Raw genomic sequence first — 14,585 nt, forward strand, 5'->3', positions numbered from 1 at the left:
TGCCCCTATGCCAGTGGTTCTCAAACTTTTTCCGTCAGGCCCCCCCTTTGGAGAAAAAAAAAAGTCGGGCCCCCCCAACACAAATAGTCACGTACACTGAAAAAAAGAACACATTGGATTTACTCAATTCAATTGTGGACATTTGTTGCACACAAATAATTTGCTTTGGCAGCAACCTATAGAATTGTTTTAAATCAACACAAACGATTTATGTCCAATCAACGCAATTACTTTGTGTTGATTCAAAGTTATTGAAATGTGTTTCAATAAAGTAAATTAAACACTTTCATCATTTTACTCCAACCCATTTTGATCACTTTATTCAAACACAATTCAATCCCTTTTATTCCAACACTATTTGATCACATAACTCTAGCAATATTTGTTATTTTAATATTCCCATGTCTATTACATGTTTTCAGAATTGTAATTTTTTTTGTTATACATTATATTTATAAATATAATTTAATGTAAATATGAAACAGATTTTAAAAGCAAACATAACCCACTTTTTTTGCATTGAAAACGATTAGAAAGTTTTGTTTCAAGACCTTTATTCAAGAACCTGGAGATTAAATAATCACTCAAGTCTTTCCAAAACTAATCTCCAATTTGAGAAGTACAAATATTAAAAAGGACCTTACATATCGTTTAGCAATTTCGTTACAACAACAACAACGTAAACAAAATATATATATATAAATAAAGCATCCCCTGCTTTTTATAAGGCATCAATAACTGCGATGGTGGGAGAACCAGCCACACCACTCAGTCCAGGAATGTATACTCTGCATCTCAACTACAACAACAGTGTAGGAACAGCGAGCCGTGAACATGGACAGTGAACATGGACAGTGAGCTCTCTTCACTCGTGCATTTTCCTCTTCAAGTTTTGGGCCTTTCTTGAAAGGTCAGATGCATCCACCTCCATTATAAGCTTCTGAATAACTTCTAAGGTGTTGCGGAGCTTCAACGGGTAATTCATGTTTAGGGCATACATGAGTCCAAACAGCATTACAGCTGCAAGAGCCACATTCTCCAGATCCTGAAGCACCACCACACCCTCGAGGATAACTCCGACATCAGAATAGTCACTGCTGGGAGTCTCTCTGGCAACATAGATCCCCACTGTTGTTTCTTCTACCTCACGTAGTGTGTTGGCCTCAGTCATGTCCTGGTGGAAGACAAATTATTTCTTTAAGGATAAGATTTTTTTTACTCGGACCTCATTAAGACACAATTTGCTTATTTGACTCTACTGTGGCACTACACTAATTAGCACAATGCTTGCGAAGAAGAATACCTGGTTTGTTTTCACCTGTGGGTTTCACCAGCCTGGCTAAAACATTGTAGGTTGTACATTAAATTGAGTGAATGGTAATTATTATTGGTAATATATATATCAGAGACTTTAAAAAGAGGAGAAGGTTGGAGAGAATAAACAGGTGAAATGAAATGACACCAAATGCTGGAGACTAATGAGCAAAGCATTAGGTACTACTCCTGATTCATAATTCACCCTATGTGATGTAATATAAGCCCTACAGGTGGAAGATACTGCAGCCTGAGGAGGATAGAGCTGTCCTTAAGACTATTGCATTAATATTTGAATGTGTCTCTGGAATCAGAAGAACACAAATCATGATAGACCATGTTAATTCTAACAAAACCAATTATAATATCAATTTCAGGAAGACAGCTATGTAACATGTCTGGTAATATGGTCTGGTATATCTGGTCAAATTAGGTTCTTTTAACTGAGGCTATTTTTCTTCTTAAAAACATGTTCAAACTAACTTCTTTTTTGTATGTGGCCTACTACTTTATCACACACTCACCATGTACTCCTTCACCAGATCCTCAGGATCCTCATTGAGGTAGATGCAGAGTCCTTTAATGAGGCACTCCCTGTCAGCATCGATGTCTTCCTTAAGGATTAAAACAAAGAATATAGGGACATTTTAATCAAATTGAACCTATGGAGTGGTCACATTTTGGGATAATTTACCATTGTAATTGAATTTAGACTGACCTAATCCCAAAAAGGAAATATTATATATATACACACACACACACACACACATATCTACACATATACACACAGTTAAAAAGTTCTTACCGTCATCATGGCAGCCATGTCTTTTAACTTCTTGCCCTGCTGCCCCGATTTTTTCGAGAACACCCTCAGCAGACTTGCGGAGTGTAGGTCAAGCTGTGACAGGAACCTTGACTGTAGAGCCATAGTTGTAATCCGCTTGAACTCTGCGTTAACCTGAAAAAAAAATGAAACCATTTTTTAACAACACGGCCCACTGACATACACACATTTGTTTCATTAAACTTACAGCTGCCAATCACATAACTGTATGCACTATGCATGTTTGCTCATCATTTGATTTCGGCTATGGAATATTGGGTGTGAATGCTGAAAGCATTTTGCTCTACCGAGATGTAGCCTAATCCAGCTCGACGCGATCTGATATATTTTAGACAAACTTATTTTTTTAGGCGGCTTTGATGTAGTGCTAACTTATACAATCATATTCGCCACAGTAGATATGAGATTTGGACCTGAAAATCGCCAATAATATGTTTGTGAATGTGTGAGGAATCTGATGACAGAGGCAGACCACAACTGTTGTGTTCGGTAAACACAACATGTGGAAACCAGTTAGTCTGAAAACCAGTAGGGACATGACACCAGCAGTATGTGCTGTGTGTTTCTGTTCTCAAGGAGGTTTAATAAGAACTTGTGCTAAACAAAACTTGCAGTCATGACGTTATCACGGTATTTTTTCTTTTAACTCTAGGCCCAAATTCCTCGCTAAATAAATGTTCCTCCTCCTCAATCCTATTTTTTTCGGCCCCCGGGATGACGGACATCCTTAAACTCAAGCCCTACTCATCTGGTTCAATCATGTTCCCACTTTTTCAAATATTCCTACTACTTCACCTTCTTCTTACATATTTAAGCCAGCAATGCAGTGAAGCATCAGCTTTTCAACATCCAGCATTCATTTGCACCTACTTCTGAACAACATCGTAATGGGGCCAAGCTTTACTCTAACAGTTGCATATACCATCTACAGCACAAAAAGTTACACCATTATCTTTGTACTCACCTCCATTACACCAAAGAGAGCTGGCCATCTCTCTTGTACATCACTGGTCATGGGAACATCACTAATGACTTCTTGTCTTCTCAATGCAAATGTTTTCTCCATTTTAGCCTCAACTGTCTCTCTGTTATTACGCTTCTTGTAATCTGAAAGGAGTTCAACCCTCATCTTCTCCAAGGACTGGGTGCATTCTCCAAGTGGAAAGTCAGGGCAGTAGGCCACTTCACCCCTCTTTGGTTTCTTAACTTTAAAAGCAGGAGAACGTTTCCCTTCTGGTTTATGTTTCAAAGTATTTACACATACTTCAGGACATCCCACTTTCCGGAGATGTGTGCGGTAGTTGGACAACTTGTATTTGAGACTAGTCTTCCATCCCCCATAGCCAGAGGCTGAGCCTTTTTCTTGTAAACATGGATGCTTCATGACGAGCGCCTCTGCAACTTGGTCAAACTCCCTGTCCGTGGCGTATACTTTGTGCTTAACTACCTCCTGAATCAACCCCTCTAGTATATCAGACTTGAGCTTTGAATCAGGGATCAACAGTGTCCCTTCTTCTCTGAGAACTCTGTGGGCCTTTTCAAGCTTAATCTCTGCATCATAAGAAAAACGGGGAACATGGAACACACCTGGCCATGAAGACCGTGAAGAAGTGGACTCTGGAGATGTGAGAATCCCGGTGCTGTCGCCTAGAGAAGATGTGGTGTCATCAGGATGACTGGTTGGTGGAAAGGAGCAACTGTCCACACATTGATCTGCATCAGCATTGAGAGGTCTGCATGATGTGTATATGACCTTGACTGTAGCTTTGTCTTGTATTTCTCCCATGGAAGTTAAGTTCATAAATTCATCGCCAAAAAGCGTGTCCATGAACTGCAGCCGAAAGGGTTCCTTTACATTACACTGAGTCTTTATCTCATTCTCCAGTTCATTCACAGTTGAAGGCAGGCCAGCAGAAATCACCACCCTCTGACAGCTGTCAGCCCCTAGGATTACTCTGAGAACAGCTGATGTCATCATGGTCTTTCTTCACCGTCTGTTAGGAAAGAGAGTATATAAACAATAAAAGGTTTATAATTAGTTTTATTTCAAGTACATGGGGCTTGGTAGAAGAGTGAACTCTTGTCATTTTTTAAAAGGGTTCATTGTGAAGAACAATAACAATGTTATTGGACCAATGTATAGGGTCGGGTACTGTTCACATTTGAACCCATAGATATAAACAATAGATGGCTCACCCATGCTGCTGGCCAATGGAGACCGACGTTGCAACATGGCCGCCATCTTGCTGCAGTCAGCTCGCTCATTCATAACATTATGGTTTACTATTTAAATAACCATAGTTTGCTCAATTTTCAAACAGGTTGGTTTGTTATAAACATCAAAGATGTAGTTATGATACTGCATACTTATAATTATGATTTTTTTTTTCAACATGTCTTGTTGTCTCCTGTATCATAGCCATGCTAATAACGTTTATAATAAACCAAACCGTTTGTAAATCAGTCAAGATTTCAGCGAGTTAAGAGTATTTTTGTGCAGATCACTCACCTTACAACAGTAGCTGGTGACTGCAGCAAGATGGCGGCCGGTGAGCTACGCTGGAAAATCTCCCATGAGCCATCTATTGTTTATATATATATGTGGTTGAACCGATACCAGTACCCAACGGTACCTATTCTCGGTACTTTAGTCTGTACCTGCCCAAGCAGTGTTTAATTTGTTGCTTTACCTCAGACACAGATTGATCTCTTCAAGGTCACCATCCGCACACATCCAACCAGATAGGCGGCCAAGGGATACTCATCGACCAGTTCACAGACTTCCACAAGAGCAAGTTCTCGTGACGGAGATGGAGTCACCTCAAAGGCTCTGTAGTGCTCACTATACCATCCACACAGCAGTTTCAAGACAAAAAACACTCTCTGATGCAAAATGCATATTTGATGGATTTCCCCAAATTCGGGCAAGCCACCTTCAGACCCATGGACAACTACCATACCTGTCCTGTACTTTATTCCCTTGCTCCAAACATTTTTTGCAAGGTGTATTTCAGATATGTCAGGATCTTTCTGTTTAAAAGCTTGAACTAGCTCCTCCTTCAAAACATCTAAGGGGACAGAAGATACATCTGAGACATCCAGCATTTGTTTATCAATACTTGGAGACGACAAGTGGTAGCCAATCATAAACTGATGTTTCACAGCCAGAGATAGGGGCACGTTTTTAAAGCAACTGGTGTGTTTGATTATGTTTTTAAAGAAACTGTGCTTTGCCTCAAACCTCATAGTCCAAAGTCCCACAAGAGGCCCAAAAAACCTTATTAGTTGTGGGTAATGTTCTATGTAGTGGTGTTTGGGACGCAGTCTATTGTTAGGAAAAACCGCTTGATACCTTTGTCTATGGTCTGAAATTTTGCTCTCAAGGTATGCAATAGACTCGTCGTTGTGAACTGGGGCAACCACAAGCTCAACAATCTGTTTTAGGTCCAACAAGACCTGCCATGCTGGATCATGCTCAGGAATCTTAGGCCCAATTGTAAATGGGAGCAATCTTAACAAGCACCAGTTTTCATGGGCATTACCACCTATGGTTTTCCTGTGTGAGAGATTTTGTGGCAAAATATGAGGCTTATTTGTTTTGTCTGTCCACTTGTATGGGAAATGTAGAATGGAATTGTTAATATCTTCCAAGGTTATGTACTTCTTTGAGATTAGAAATGTTAGACAATGTGCTATTTCAACAGGCACAATGCCTTCAAAGAGATCGTGGGCAATGTCAGGAGGGTAGCCACTGATGACATTAAAATGAGAAAGCGCTTTAGTCAAAGGACAAGCTCTTTTAACTCCAAAACAGCTGCTGCCACTATCTAGGGCTGTTCTGACATGAGTGTCATGTATTTCCTTTTGTTCTGAGGCTGAAAGTTCCTGCTCTAACCTCATTTGATGCAATGTCTGAAGCTGTTGCAGTACAAAAACGACAAAAATAGGTGCCTGCAAAATTCTCAACAAAACCCGCTAATCCATGAGCTCCTAAATTGTCTGCAGCAATAGTTTGAACTGTACCTTTGAGCGATGTTCCCAGTTGTGGGACAAAAATTCCATCAACTTCCAAAGACCTGAGATCACGTAGAAGTGGCTCTAAAACCTTGTCATAGCCATAGGTCTTAACAGTGTCTGTTTTGCACAAAATAGCTAAGTAAATGGAGGACAAAGAGGAATGAGACCCTGGGGGTAGGTTACTCAGCACCCAGTACACAGCACAAAGTTTGTGGGTTTTACGGGAGGTGCCAAGAGGGTTACAGACCTCGAAGTCATCAACATACAAACCAATAGATACCCTTAACTCTTGACCTGACAATAAACTGTTTTGCTTACAATGCAGACCATCCCTGAAACACTTGTACACAATTTCTTTTGCTGTCTCTGTTTCCCTTTGCGTTTCGTGACTACAAACTAACTTGTCCACAATATCTTTCCTATTCAACAGCACCTGTAGAGATTCAAGAATGGGGACATACTGGAAGGTTTTCTTCTCTTTAGCATCCAAAATACATTCAACTGGTTCAACAATATTAAAGTTTGCCTTGTAATACTGCTTACGTTGATATGTAGAACTCAAAGGACCACCCTTCTCTATGGCTTTATTTATAGGATTCCCAGTGCACAGAGAAGTGGTTATTTCCTCTATGATAGCTCTGTCAACCTGGAGTTTGTGCTTCTGAAAAATATCAACTAGAACGCCATCAGTGTGGGAACACATGTGAGAGAGAGCTAGTTAAGTTGTGAAGCTCTAGCAAAAAATCATTGATTGCTGTGCTTGGTACATGGGTTAAATGTTCCAACTTTAACAAAGCTGCTGCAAAAGTTTGTTCAATTACATTTGGAAGGACATTCGGGGCATAAACACTGCAATCTGGTTGTGCATCAGAGTATGCCTCACCTATTTCATCATCTGAAGTATTTTGCGCAGATTCCAGAGAAACAAAGGTGGTTGATGTCACAATTTCTGGTTTAAAATCTGTAATTGAATAATAAGTATGTTTTCTTCTCCAGTGGGATTTAAATGTTCCGTAGATATTTGTTTGAAAGTTGCAATCTAAAAACATGCAAGTTACAACCTCATTTTTGTTAAGGTGTGCATTAATGTGAGCCCAGTAATACCTTTCCGAGACAAGATCCTTACAAGGACATAACTGGCACCTAAATATACAGCTCTTGGATTGATGACTGGTTTTAGTCACATGAAATCTATTCAAATGAATTAAAAGTGCATTCCACTTTTTAAAAGTGCAGGGGCAGCTTACATATACACAAGGAAAACGATCATTATTCCCATAATATCTATGTTTCACTCGATAATGTTTTAATATTTGGGACCTACTTGGTAAAACTGAGGGGCAGGCCTTACAACGCCACATTCACAGCAACATTCTGGCAAACTTGCAGCACCATTCACTGCAAAAGACAAATGGAAACAAAGAAGGATTAATGTCTAATGAGAAAATTCTGACAAAAATGTAAGAAAAGCTGTCAAAATGAAATAACAAACATCAATCAATAATAAAATGGGGAAGGTCTAAGTAACAGTAGTGACACAATTGTTTATAAAAAGCATTTCGAAAGTGTGACACATCACACAATGGCCAATCACACCGAGTGGGACAGGGTTAAACCAAAATACAATTGTATTCTCACCACATCAATTTGAGCCCACAGTAAAAGCGCCGACTCCAGACACGCACAGAGTTCGCGTTTCAATCTGCTGCAACAAAGAGCAACACAAAAAACACTTATACAATGCAAAACAGTATTTCTATAGACAAAAATTGTAAATACTCTACACATACGGGAAGTAGGGGTTCTGGAGGTGCTGCAGCACCCCCTGTTGGTGAATGGTGTACATTTTTTGCTGGTTACTATTATGTTCATGTTACTGTTGAAATCTCTCCCCACTTTTGGCCTCACCCCCTAAGTAAAATGACTTCCCGCGGCTATGACTCTACAGGTCAACAGATTATGTTATTTTGAGGGATGATGCCAATCTTTTTTATAGCAGATCAACAAATAGCCAATATACATGTCTGCATCTGAAAATGTAAATGACACCATTGCTCCCTTCAATGTACATGTATATATACGGCTGGGTACCTACCGAAATAATCTGGTACCAAGTAGTATCGACTTCTCAAGTCAAAGGATACCTATCCTTATCATAATAATCACTGCTACATGGGGCACTGGGAAAGTCAGATGATGTCAGTCTGCATAATAATTAACCATGTGCTGCATAATAATTAGCCATGTGCTTCTGGTAACTAGAGCATATAGCCTGTCTGTATCACCTAGAATGACGCACAAACATATATGCCCTAAAGCTGATGCACCGGACTGCTAACCATGCTAAGCCGTTAGCCCCTAAGTAGCCGTTAGCCCCGTTAGTACCCCAATCAGGTTTTAAGGGTAGCCTACTGGTATCATAATTCTGATAAACGATACCCACACTTCTAATCCTGTTATTTACAGATAAAATACATACTCACCACAGAACTTGAGCCACTAGAGGCACTACGGTCGTCTGACGGCAATCTACAGCAGCAATCTGCAGCAGCAAAAACAGCATTGACATTAAAAAAGCATGGCCGTTTTTCCCTTGCTAAAATTTAGCATAACTTTGGAGCGTGGCTTGGTTAAAAAGTGAGCGCCCCAGCCTCTTAATTAAAAGACAGTAATGTAAACTCCTACTGCTCGTTGACCAAAGCTTTCGTTTGAAAGCTAACGTTAATCCTAATGCGACGTTAGCTAACAATGGCTAAATTAACAGATAGCATTAAGTAACTACGAACCAACACCTTGCGGCGGGCCCCACCCGCCATTTTCACAGAGGAAACGTAGCACATGGTAATTCAACAGCACGAGAGCAAATAACTTCATGACAGTTCATTAACTTATGTTAGTGACTTTCAATGCATTATATTACATATAATTACGCATTAACTAATATTCCAATGTATTCCAACCATCCATACTTACCGATCCAAGCTGGGTAATGGCGGGACAGAGCTGCCTTCCTTGCTGCTGTCTTCTTCCACAAAGAAATGCATTGCGCGATTTCGCGGGGTATATTGCGGTGGAATCGATACATTTGTTTGATTGACTCATTTTATCCCAACATGACCTAAACAAGTTCATGTACTCTCTCCACATAAAATGTAGATTCTACTCAATACTATTACATTTTGCTTCGGAACATGAGGCAATTGTATAACATTCACACAATAGGCTTGGATAAATCCAACAGATGGCCAGTCCCCCTTTTTTCAGTGTAATGGGCCAAGTTAACATTTATTCAAATACATCAATATGAACGTGATGTGAGCATTCCTTTTAAAAAAATAAATAATAATCACTTTGCTAGAACAGTGATAACAAAACAATGCTCCATGATTCTGTGTGCTCAAAAAAAAATACATAATACAATTGTACAATCCCTTTGTCAGAACAATAAGTTATTATACTTTAACACTTTGCAATCCGTGCAAAAAAATGAAAAGAAAGAAAATGCTGATATTTGGCAAAAAAGTGTGTCTTCTTATCACAGCATTAGTGGCTGCAATGAGCCTGTGTTGCACTGCACATTTCTTCAGAACGGGGTTGCAGGCTCAGTGGCACTGCCAGAGATTTCTCTTGGGGGTGATGTGGGGTAGCTTGACGTTTCATAGAGGGTGCTCAAACATTTAGTGTTTTCCATTAATGTACCGGGCGCTACAGTTGAGTTTTCTACTGCAACACTCCCCACAGAAATACAGTGTACCCGCGGCGCGACAGTTACAATGAAGGCTCGATAATCAGCTTACGGCATATACAGTTGCAAGAAAAAGTATGTGAACCCTTTGGAATTACCTGGATTTCTGCATAAGTTGGTCATAAAATGTGTTCTGATCTGCACGTTTGAAGTTTGTAAAAGAGCACCTGGATGTTCCACAGCACTACTGGCAAAATATTCTGTGGACAGATGAAACCAAAGTTGAGTTGTTTGGAAGGAACACACAACGCTATGTGTGGAGAAAAAAAGGCACAGCACACCAACATCAAAACCTCATCCCAACTGTGAAGTGTGGTGGAGGGAGCATCATTGTTTGGGGCTGCTTTGCTGCCTCAGGGCCTGGACAGATTGCCATCATCGACGGAAAAATGAATTCTCAAGTTTATCAAGACATTTTGCTGGAGAACTTAAGGCCATCTGTCCACCAACTGAAGCTCGACAGAAGATGGGTGATGCAACAGGACAACGACCCAAAGCACAGAAGTAAATCAACAACAGAATGGCTTCAACAGAAGAAAATACGCCTTCTGGAGTGGCCCAGTCAGAGTCCTGACCTCAACCCAATTGAGATGCTGTAGCATGACCTCAAGAGAGCGATTCACACCAGACATCCCAAGAATATTGCTGAACTGAAACAGTTTTGTAAAGAGGAATGGTCCAAAATTCCTCCTGACTGTTGTGCAGGTCTGATATGCATAGGAAACGTTTGGTTGAGGTTATTGCTGACAAAGGAGGGTCAACCAGTTATTAAATCCAAGGGTTCACATACTTTGTCCACCCTGCACTGTGAATGTTTACATGGTGTGTTCAATAAAAACATAAAAACATATAATTGTTGGTGTGGTTTTAGCTTAAGCAGACTGTGTTTGTCTATTGTTGTGACTTAGATGAAGATCAGACCACATTTTATGACCAATTTATGCAGAAATCCAGGTAGTTCCAAAGGGTTCACATACTTTTTCTTGCAACTGTAGGTGTAAGCAGTAGAGATGTGCATCTCCATCGCTGAGGCGATGCAATGCGCATCTCGATACATTGCCACGATACGATACATTAACGATACATTTGAAACACCAGGCGATGCGATACGATACGATTCACCCCTGTACAGTTCGCTACGATTTGATTCAACATTATGCGATACGGGGCGATGCGATTCAACACGATGCAAAAATAATGATACTTCAATATGTTACGACAGAGGATTTTTTTTTATTCCTTATGCAGCAAATCATAAATAAAAAAAAAAGCGCTTTACATATGTACTAGTACTGCACATCCCATCGTGCTGTTTATTTTTTTTTACCTTTTTTACCTTAAAAAACTCTCCAGAGTCCAATTGTATAACACCTCACAGTTAAACAATGTAAGGATGCTTTGCCCATGATTAACAATGTGCAAATAACAACTACCGTAGTGCAATGCCCATACAGCTGCCAGCCTGATGTGCTCAACACTCATCCATAGGCTAACTCACCAGTGAGCAGAAAGCATTGGTTTCTATATGAACAATAAAGAAAATAACCTTTCACAAACAGCTCTATCATAACCAGTGTTGGGCAAGTTACTTCCAAAATGTAATATATTACATATTGCTTATTACTCTCTTTTGAAAGTAATAAATTACATTACAATATTACTGTCTCTGAAATGTAATGAGTTACACTACTTTAGTTACTTTTTAGTTACTTTCACCAAAATAACCGCAAAAGAATAGCTAGGTATTTTAAATGCTAAAATGTAGTTTAGTGCAGCTCATTATGCATCCAGTGAAGGGCAATGTGGTATAGCATAACAACTGTGTAGGCCCTTAAGGCTACTAACAACTTGTATTACACGGCTTAGTTGAATACTCGATTCTGATTGTAAATTCTTAACATGTGACACGTTGTTAATACAGCAGTACAGACCGCTTTCAAGGACTATAATGAAGGTTAACATATTGTAAATCAAGGCAAATATTATTTAAACCATGCTCATGGTTTGAAATGGCAAACATTGAAAGGCAAAAGTATTATTAAAACCATGTAGCCTACTACATCATCACCTTGGTCCCATCATATACTCTGGGAAGAGAATATTTACTGTGCTTGAAAACTGGTATCACATCATCATGTGAGGTTGACTTTGTGACTTGGAGAACATTTCAGCTGCAACATCAGCTCGTTGATAATAAGCTTGGGATATGAGATATTTTTGTAGCCATTCGTGGTGAAGGCATCTGTGCTATTGTATGCATTATTTTTGACCCAACATTTCTACAGGCATGTCAAAATATGGTACTATTTTCACATGAATATTCTAGCCATTGTCTATTTTTATACCACAAGCTGCAAAATGACCGCCTTACCCCACTGTACAGGCGGGTAGTTGTTTAGATATACCTGGCACCTGCGGGCCGCAGAGGGGCGGCGTAGTTTCGGGCGACGAAGACTGCTGCTCCGGGGCCGGCGAGTCAGGCGGGAGTAAGCTAGTGTCCACAACGGAGGGTAACATGATGTCCGCATCTGACCTGTTGCTACTGTCTGCAGTAGATGCAGTGTTGCTGGCGTTTAGTGATGGTTGCTTTAACCATTTTCGTATAAATGATTATCCACAGATCAGATGTGTGTCACTGCTGTGGAAGCACTTTGGAAATGATGCACGCGCAGCGGAGCAGGTCACGCGCACCTGACACAATTTGTTGTTTGTATTTTTCGCTACGTTCTCTTTTTTGAATGGTTGCATAACGTTCAACTTCCCCGAAGATCTCGACGCGAAGCCTGAAGGGTAAACACCAGGTTTACTAATCTACCCGCACAATTTGTCCGGTGTCGGAATGTCTTGCTATGTTAGTACATTCTTAAAAAACAAAACACCATTTAATTTCGGGTTAAAATGTGTTGTAACTGCGTTACTGAGCATTGTAACGGGTAATATATTACCCACATTACCCTCATTAGTAATGCGTTACATTACTTCGTTACAGCAAAAAGTAATATATTACTGTAACTCCGTTACTTTTGTAACGCGTTACACCCAACACTGATCATAACTGCATACAGTAAGGAAGACATTTAAATTATTATTGGCCGTCACAGGCTGCTGTAAACTAAACACCACTCTCTCTGACAGAACACCTCACTGAGTGATTTAACTCATATGTCTAACTTTCAGGTTTCTCTTTTCAGCCGCAGACCCCATGTCGCCTCTTTATGTGCGTCGCTAAGTTCCTCGTACTACTTGTGTACTTTAAAGCGGCACGGCATTGTTAACAATTTGCGAGCGATTTTTCAAGTTGACCGTCTTTCTTGAACAATCCGAAGTGTTGCCAAACGTTTGATTTGTAGGTATTTTCGGTGCGCTGTGTTTCTCTTTCTCCTCGACTTCCATGTGTGTTGATAACTGAGACTCTCGGCCTCCATAGTGCGAAGCAAAGATCAAAGATCGTCTCTGCTGAGCGTTGACAAGATGAGGGGATATTATATGAATGAATCGTTTTTTTACCGATGCAAAGACGCTACAATCGATGCATCGCGAGTTCAACCCAAACTGTAGCCGATGAGCAGTCTTTCAACCGGTGCACTCGCATCTTGAACGTTTATGCCGGTGCACCGATGCGAATCGGTGAATCTTAACATCCCTAGTAAGCAGGGGTAAAGTGCTATTTTTTTTAAGTGTTGGGTGGAGCTAACCTCCTCTAGGGGGGTCCGGGGGCATGCTTTCCCGGGAAGATCTATTTTTAAATATTGAAGTTAAAAGCATCAACATAGTGCACTTTGAGAGCAAAATAAAGATACATTTCTCAACACCCATATGAAACAGATCTGTAAACAGATTTTCTATTTCTTTATGGATATTTTACTAATCACTCCCCTTTTAAAACTGTATTCTTGTTTTACTGTCATAGCATTTTCATACCTGTTTTTAATTTATTATCTTATTTTTTTATACCTATAATGACCATATAAAGGTGTGCCTTGGAAATAATTGTTTACATTAATCGTGGCCAAACCGTGTGAGACCCACTGAGATAACTAATCTCATTGGGTAATCTAAACACCAAGAGTCCTTTACCTCACTGAGCTGGGGTTATCTGAGCCTCTCAGTCTGACGGGCGAGAGTTCTCCCTCCACCTTGTTGTTGAAAAAGCTCCTTATATCCATTAGCGTAGCTAGCTAGCACCAGATGCTAACAACAACAATCTCCGGTACCGGTGCGCGCTCTCTCTCTCTCTCGCGCACACAAAATGGCCCATTCCACAAACACACAGAGCCAAGCTTTAATGAAACACAGAGACCAAGACGTACTTGTACTGTACTGTAGCATATTATTTTCGAATCAATCATTTTTCAAATTATGAATTTCACACATAAAAATAAAAAAGACATACATTTCTTGGGGGTGCTATGGCTATCCTAGGGGGACCTGCAGCACCCCCTAGCGCCCCCCAGACGCCGCCTATTGACCTTCCATCCTCAATATGTACATTACACACCTGTGTCCTACAGCGCCCTCATAGGTTTCTAAGGTTTCTAAGTGTAACTTCCGCCGGCCATGACGACGCCATAATCATTTTCTTTTCCAATTTCTTTTTTTTCCCAATTTCTTTTTTTTGTCATACATTTTTTTCGTCCTGGTCTCCCCCCCTGTCATGCCTCTGCA

The 14,585-nt window shown here is 40.2% G+C and overlaps 2 protein-coding genes across 4 annotated transcripts in view; one reads left to right on the plus strand and one right to left on the minus strand.

Moving 5' to 3' along the window:
• LOC307016858 (5'-nucleotidase domain-containing protein 1-like) overlaps window positions 1-14,585 on the plus strand; it is a 64,068-nt gene that overhangs the window by 35,153 nt on the left and 14,330 nt on the right. The window lies entirely within an intron of this gene.
• On the minus strand, window positions 538-9,189 carry LOC307016854 (uncharacterized protein). Of its 3 annotated transcripts, XM_079646189.1 has the most exons (8): window positions 9,149-9,189; window positions 8,659-8,717; window positions 7,814-7,880; window positions 7,500-7,573; window positions 3,123-4,152; window positions 2,120-2,272; window positions 1,839-1,928; window positions 538-1,174 (listed from the first exon to the last, which is right to left on the minus strand). In XM_079646189.1, exons 5-8 carry the CDS (start codon window positions 4,134-4,136, stop codon window positions 866-868), a joined length of 1,566 nt encoding a protein of 521 aa, XP_079502315.1. In that variant the 5' UTR covers window positions 4,137-4,152; window positions 7,500-7,573; window positions 7,814-7,880; window positions 8,659-8,717; window positions 9,149-9,189; the 3' UTR covers window positions 538-865. The 3 variants fall into 3 exon arrangements, with proteins under 3 accessions (XP_079502315.1, XP_079502313.1, XP_079502314.1); XM_079646187.1 differs by lacking the exons at window positions 8,659-8,717; window positions 9,149-9,189 and having other exon boundaries at window positions 7,814-8,566; XM_079646188.1 differs by lacking the exons at window positions 7,500-7,573; window positions 7,814-7,880; window positions 8,659-8,717; window positions 9,149-9,189 and adding an exon at window positions 4,849-5,516.

The sequence above is a fragment of the Notothenia rossii genome (assembly GCF_949606895.1).
Source record: "Notothenia rossii genome assembly, chromosome: 8".
Classification (NCBI taxonomy): Eukaryota; Metazoa; Chordata; class Actinopteri; order Perciformes; family Nototheniidae; genus Notothenia; species Notothenia rossii.

Excerpts from the sequence above, each read along its gene's own strand:
- LOC307016854 (XM_079646189.1), bottom strand. The coding sequence starts at position 4,136 with ATGATGACATCAGCTGTTCTCAGAGTAATCCTAGGGGCTGACAGCTGT. Across the intron at positions 2,273-3,122 it reads CTCTCTTTGGTGTAATGGAG|GTTAACGCAGAGTTCAAGCG; the intron begins GTGAGTACAAAG and ends TTTTTTTTTCAG. Across the intron at positions 1,175-1,838 it reads ATCTGGTGAAGGAGTACATG|GACATGACTGAGGCCAACAC; the intron begins GTGAGTGTGTGA and ends GTCTTCCACCAG.